The sequence below is a fragment of the Oncorhynchus gorbuscha genome, linkage group LG19, assembly GCF_021184085.1.
Source record: "Oncorhynchus gorbuscha isolate QuinsamMale2020 ecotype Even-year linkage group LG19, OgorEven_v1.0, whole genome shotgun sequence".
NCBI lineage: Eukaryota > Metazoa > Chordata > Actinopteri > Salmoniformes > Salmonidae > Oncorhynchus > Oncorhynchus gorbuscha.
Window position 1 is genome coordinate 8,274,854 of NC_060191.1, and position 7,134 is coordinate 8,281,987.

The 7,134-nt window shown below is 42.7% G+C and overlaps 1 protein-coding gene across 1 annotated transcript; it reads left to right on the forward strand.

Annotated features, from left to right (window-relative positions):
* The first annotated feature begins 390 nt into the window (after positions 1 to 390).
* LOC124005854 (C-X-C chemokine receptor type 3-2-like) lies at positions 391 to 6,774 on the forward strand. The gene is made up of 3 exons (XM_046315480.1): positions 391 to 503; positions 3,426 to 3,561; positions 4,384 to 6,774. The coding sequence occupies exons 2-3, from the start codon at positions 3,529 to 3,531 to the stop codon at positions 5,485 to 5,487; spliced, it is 1,137 nt and encodes a 378-aa protein (XP_046171436.1). The 5' UTR covers positions 391 to 503; positions 3,426 to 3,528; the 3' UTR covers positions 5,488 to 6,774.
* Positions 6,775 to 7,134: the final 360 nt, after the last annotated feature.

The window sequence follows — 7,134 nt, forward strand, 5'->3', positions numbered from 1 at the left end:
TGCACAAAAAAGTATCTATGTGGATTGAGAACGTTACCCTCAGTTAGAGGTTGTTGTTACACATGGTGACGTGCTGCTTTGATACCCCAGCAGTGGTCAAATAAATCAATAAATAAGGTGTGACATTTTCTTCACACTGATGCTCACTACATGGTGTAGTTGTGGACAGAAAAAATGAACATTTCCTTGCCGCTGGATAATAGTTGCTTTATGACTATTTACGATCTCGCCATCTGAATAAGGCCAGATTCTAGATAACAGATTTACATGCAGTATCTATGTTTAAAGGAAATAGTGAGTAAACCAGTAAATCGTATAAGTAGCTGATCTTTTCCAGTTCCCTGGGGCGTTGCATGGGTGACACAGTGTGAAACCACATCAGAGGTAACTCTGTGACCTGAAACAGAGGTACATTTTCTTCCTCACCTAACTGCAAGTGATATCAAACCTGCTCAATCTCCTCTGGGATCCAGGTCCCCAACACGTCAACACTCCGACAGCAGGTAAGAGGCTTTTACATCAGTAATGATATAATACAACATCTTTGCATTAAGTTATGTGTAAAGACTAACAGTTTGTTCTATGCTAGACACTGTATTTTTCACTATCCTGTTTTTGCAACGGTTCCACAGTGGGGAATATCTTTAGAATGATTGTCATGCTCTTGGAGACTGTATCGGAGACTAATCCGCACTGCCGCAAGGTTTAGAAATAACTGGATATCAATGTGAGCTCAGACAAATGCTTACAGAAATCAAAGCATGTCTGATTGTATCCAGTCAACAGATTCATATCCACAAACAATGCAAATGTTTATCTGGTTTTAGTCACAATAAACAGGGTCGAAACACACAGTACAGACTCCTGAATAACTCCTGAAAAACACAGATTTCACTTCCCCAGATGGGGCAAGTTCAAAACATTTCCCAATATTATGGGAACGTGTATCAGACATTGTAACGGCTGTCATAGGTTGAAGAAGGTGAAGAGGACCAAGGTGCAGCGTGGTACATGTTCATGGTAGATTTAATAAAGAAGCTGAACACTAGAACAAAAAACAACAAAGTGGAACAAACAAAACCGTGGTGCAGACACACAAAGACAGAAAACAACGACCCACAAACACAGGTGGGAACAGGCTACCTACGTATGGTTCTCAGAGACAATGATTGCTAGCTGCCTCTGATTGGGAACCATACCAGGCCAAACACATAGAAATACAAAACCTAGACTACAAAACATAGAATGCCCACCCCAACTCACACCCTGACCAAACTAAAACAGAGGCATAAAAAAGGAACTAAGGTCAGAAAGTGACAGACATTCAGTCTTTCTGTACTCAATTAGACTGACAAGAAGTCAGAGATTTGTATATCTGTCTCTGCATCTATTACACGCATAGACATTTGAATCAAATCAAATCAAATTTTATTTGTCACATACACATGGTTAGCAGATGTTAAATGCGAGTGTAGCGAAATGCTTGTGCTTCTAGTTCCGACAATGCAGTGATAACCAACAAGTAATCTAACTAACAATTCCAAAACTACTGTCTGAATACACTTTTACTCTGTGTTTTGTGTGTGTTTTGTCTTCGAATGTAGGCTACTACACTGCACATAAAACATACAGTGCATACAGAAAGTATTCAGTCCCCTTGATTTTTTCTACATTTTGTAACGTTACAGCCTTATTCTAAAATGGATTACATAGTTTTTTCCCCTCATCAATCTATACACATTACCCCATAATTACAAAGCAAATAAATTCATTCAAAATCCTACAATGTAATTTTCTGGATTTTTTTGTTGTTGTCATTTTGTCTGTCATAGTTGAAGTGTACCTATGATGAAAATTACAGGCCTCTCATATTTTTAAGTGGGAGAACCACAATTGGTGGCTGAAAAATACCTTTTTGCCCCACTGTATGTATATATATATATCACCTTCACATAAGGATTCAGACCCTTTACTCAGTACTTTGTAGAAGCACCTTTGGCAGTGATTACAGCCTCTGTCAGGTTGGATGGGGAGCGTCGCTGCACAACTATTTTCAGGTCTGTCCAGAGATGTTCGATCAGGTTTAAGTCTGGGCTCTGGCTGGGCCACTCAAGGACATTCAGAGACTTGTCCTAAAGCCACTCCTGCATTGTCCTGGCTATTTGCTTAGGGTCATTGTCCTGTTGGAAGGTAAACCTTCGCCCCAGTCTGTGGTCCTGAGAGCACTGGACCAGGTTTTCATCAAGGATCTCCTTGTACTTTGCTCCATTCATCTTTCACTCAATCCTGACTAGTCTCCCAGTTCATGCCGCTGAAAAATATCCCCACAGCATGAATCTGCCACCACCATGCTTCACCGTAGGGATGGTGACAGGTATCCTCCAGACGTGACACATGGTATTCAGGCCAAAGAGTTCAATCTTGGTTTCATCAGACCAGAGAATCTTCTTTCTCTTGGTCTGATTCCTTTAGATGCTATTTGGCAAACTCTAAGCGGGCTGTCATGTACCTTTTACTTAAGAGTGGCTTCTGTCAGGCCACTACCATAAAGGCCTGATTGGTGGAGTGCTGCAGAAATGGTTGTCCTTCTGGAAGGTTCTCCAATCTCCACAGAGGAACTCTGGAGCTTTGTCAGAGTGACCATCGGGTTCTTGGTCACCTCCCTGAACAAGGCCCTTCTCCCCCAATTGCTCAGTTTGGCCTGATCGGCCAGCTCTAGGAAGAGTCTAGGTGGAAGAAGTTTGGTGGAGGCCACTGTGTTCTTGGGGACCTTCAATGCTGCAGAAATGTTTTGGTACCCTTCCCCAGATCTGTGCCTCGATACGATCCTGTCTCCGAGCTCTATGGACAATTCCTTCGACCTCATGGCTTGGATTTTGCTCTGACATGCACTGCCAACTGTGGGACCTTATACAGATCTGTGTGTGCCTTTCCAAATCATGTCCAATCAATTGAATTTACCGCAGGTGGACTCCAATCAAGTTGTAGAAACATCTCAAGGATGATCTCATAGAAAAGGGTCTGAATACTTATACTTATAGGTATTTCTGTTTGTTATTTTGGATACATTTGCAAACATTTCTAAAAACCTGTTTTGCTTTGTCATTATGGGTTATTGTGTGTAGATTGCTTTAGAACAAGACTGTAACTTAACAAAATGTTTAAAAAGTTACGGGGTCTGAATACTTTCCGTATGAACTGTATGTACTGTACATGTGCAATGTACTACATATTGCTAATATAAGCCAGGAATAACAGCTAGAGACAGTGCATAACTAGAAAAACATTTCTCTGTCTGTCTCTTCGATATTTCACAATCCCCATTGGACACAGTCACCGGTTCCTAACAGCTGTCTTTGAATAGATGTGCTTGGGCTAAAATATGAGAGGATTCGGTTCCTGAATTGCTAACTTCTCCTTTTTAGTTGGTTAAGAGTGGCAAAAGAAGAGAGGAACGCGGGTGAGACTACGAGAAGAGTGTCCTGAGTCTGAAGGTGTCTCAGGTGTTCCGCTGTTTCATTGGTAACAATGGATAACGTCAAGGCAACCGCAGATTACTATGTGAGTAACGGTGTTGTTATGCCACATACTAATAAATGTAGTTCTTTATGACTTCAAGAGGAATAGATGGTGCAATTCATAATTGGGACTAGCAGACAAAAAAGTATTAGCCAAATAAGTCAAATAAGAAATTATATTTTACAACAACATGGTTAGTCAAGAAAATAACAGAATAAAAGAAAATATGACAATGAATAACAATCTGTACATTAATACTTTAATTTTAAAACAATGATTAGAGAGTCTGAGGCCATTTAAAATATTGTTCAAAATCATAGAAGCTACTAGTGTAGGATCTTAATTTGATCATGCTTTTGTTGCTGAGAATTTTCCCGCACCACAGGAAATGCAGATAAGCTTTGGAATTTACATAAATTCACTGAAAACGTACACTAACACACGGTTATATTAACATTACTTTTCATGGAGACTACTTTTGTCCAGCTAATAGCCTAACCACTGATCAAGCAATATTATGGACTAAATGTTCATATCAGGTCGCTTCAGGACTATTTAGCTGTGACTATATAGGTCAAATTAAGATCTGTAACAGGTACACACATCTGTATGAATTTAGCACTGCATCATCTTGAGTTTAGTCAGAGATACAAATGTGTTCTGTCCTATGAGGAGAATCCAGGGCCTGTATCCATAAAGGGTCTCGGAGTAGCAGTGCTGATCTAGGATCAGTTTGACCTTTTAGATCATAATGAAAAAGATTATTTGGGCAGGGGGAATGCTTCATGCATACGGACCCAGAACATTGTTGTATTTAGCTAATTTTCCTTCCTCTCACTCTCTTTTCCTCTCCTATGTCTCCAGATATATGAAGACAGCTACAACTATTCACCAGAAACAGGCAGTAGCCAATCCAGTGGCGTGCCCTGCAACCAGGATGGCATCATGGACTTCACCCGGAGCTACTCCCCTGTGGTCTATAGCCTGGTGTTTGTGCTGGCGCTGGTGGGTAACATCCTGGTGCTGTGTGTGCTGATGCGCTACCGCACCTCTCAGACAGGTGGGACCTGCTCCTTCTCCCTCACCGACACCTTCCTGCTCCACCTGGCCGTGTCCGACCTCCTGCTGGCCCTCACGCTGCCCCTGTTCGCCGTCCAGTGGGCCCACCAGTGGGTGTTCGGCATGGCCGCCTGCAAGATTTCCGGAGCCCTGTTCTCTCTGAACCGCTACAGCGGCATCTTGTTCCTTGCCTGCATCAGCTTCGACCGCTACCTGGCCATTGTCCATGCCATCAGCACCGGCTGGAAACGCAACACCTGCCATGCACAGATTGCCTGCACCCTGATCTGGACAGTGTGCTTGGGCCTGAGTGGGGTGGACATCACCTTTAGACAAGTGGTGAAGGTGGAAGTGGGGCGCTCGGGGGATCATCAGGGCCTGCTGGTGTGCCAGACGGTGTACCCCTCAGTGCAGTGGCAGGTGGGGATGCCGCTAGTCAACTTGGTTCTGGGTTTTGGGCTGCCCCTGCTGGTCATGCTCTACTGCTACGTCCGTATCTTCCGGTCGCTTTGCAACGCCTCGCGCCGCCAGAAGAGGAAGTCCCTTCACCTCATCGTCTCCCTGGTGTCCATGTTTGTGCTCTGCTGGGCGCCCTACAACTCCTTCCAATTGGCCGAAAGCCTGAAGAAGCTGGGCGTGATTAGTGGAGGCTGCCAGTTTGACCGCACGGTGGATATAGGGATCCTGGTGTCTGAGAGCATGGGCCTGTCACACTGTGCCCTGAACCCGCTGCTGTACGGCTTTGTGGGGGTGAAGTTTAGGAGGGAGCTGACCAGAATGTGTAAGGGGCTGCTGGGACAGAGGTTCTATCCAGGGATGAAGGAATGGGGAGGACAGAGGAAAACATGGAGGCCCACTAGGTCCTTAAGCTCAGCAGAGAGTGAGAACACCCACTCTGTCATGGCGTGAGCCAGCCACATGCACAGATAGGGGTCTACCTGTGCCCGAGCACCCTTTTGTTGTTGTTCTAAACCCACAAGTCATCGTAAAGTTGTCAAGTTCACCACCCCCAACCCCCCATCCCATTGGTCTGCCCTGTACAGAGCTTGCGTGTGCCTGGTATCCAAACATGCATGGCTTGAAATGCAGGCACCGGTCGAGTCTGTGTAGCAAGCTACCTAGTTTAAATATCAACAGTACTGCCACAGCAGCATAACATTTGATCTACATCATCATCAATATTTGGTTTGGCCTACATAGCCTTCGAGCAGCAGAGAGGCAGAAGACATAGAGAGGAGCAGCTGCATTCAGGCTCTTACAACCCTCTGACCCAACTCAATCCCTTCATCAGTCAGGTGTTGCACATGTGTGTCAGGGCAGCAGCAACACAGGTAGTCTAGACTTTAGCTAACCACCATATACTAAAATATCCACACAAGCCACCAGCCAACCAACCATATACTTACTATAGCATGAATTAGAAGAGTATGAATATTATAGTATATTATGAAGTTATGATTTAAGAGCATTGAAGCTAATCACAAAAAAAATGCTAGTTAACTATCAGATTTACATCAATCATCAACACAATGATCAGCTGATAGCCTGTCCTCTTTACCCGATGTCAGTCATGTTTAGGAGGCACTTTAAATATATAGGTTTATGTTTGTGTTTTTTTTTAGGTAGTATGTTTTACATTTAGAGATATCATTTTTTAAAGGTGGTTGTCACTAGTTACCACAGGCACAAAGTCAAAATTGGCTATAATGTAAAAATTCATGAAAACAAATATTAGCAAAGGAGCTGGATAATTTCTTGCAAAATATATATTTTTAAATGTATGAAAGCTGCTTCCTCAAAAGGGCCAAGTCATCACTATATGTGTTACTCATATGTTGCCTTGTGTTTTTGAAGGCAGAAAATACTTATACATTTCAAATCCTGCAGCAATAGTTTTTTCTTTGTTTGATTGCTTCATTTTTTTCACTTGTTTTAGAGGGGAAACAAAGGTGTTAAGTCATGACAGACATGCAGCTTTACTTATGGCAAATTTTCACATGTTCTTTGGTACCAGACTGTTATTCAACATTTTCTAATTCACTTCTTTAGATGAGATTGTTATACATCAGTCAGCACAACACATACAGTGCCTTGCGAAAGTATTTGGCCCCCTTGAACTTTGCGACCTTTTGCCACATTTCAGGCTTCAAACATAAAGATATAAAACTGTATTTTTTGTGAAAAATCAACAACAAGTGGGACACAATCATGAAGTGGAACGACATTTATTGGATATTTCAAACTTTTTTAACAAATCAAAAACTGAAAGATTGGGCGTGCAAAATTATTCAGCCCCCTTAAGTTAATACTTTGTAGCGCCACCTTTTGCTGCGATTACAGCTGTAAGTCGCTTGGGGTATGTCTCTATCAGTTTTGCACATCGAGAGACTGAAATTTTTTCCCATTCCTCCTTGCAAAACAGCTCGAGCTCAGTGAGGTTGGATGGAGAGCATTTGTGAACAGCAGTTTTCAGTTTCCACAGATTCTCGATTGGATTCAGGTCTGGACTTTGACTCGGCCATTCTAACACCTGGATATGTTTATTTTTGAACCATT

What these genes read in the sequence shown, in the direction of transcription:
- LOC124005854 (XM_046315480.1), top strand. Translation starts at nt 3,529, where the DNA reads ATGGATAACGTCAAGGCAACCGCAGATTACTAT. An exon ending in AGGCAACCGCAGATTACTAT is followed by an intron (nt 3,562 to 4,383) that starts GTGAGTAACGGT and finishes CTATGTCTCCAG; the next exon opens with ATATATGAAGACAGCTACAA.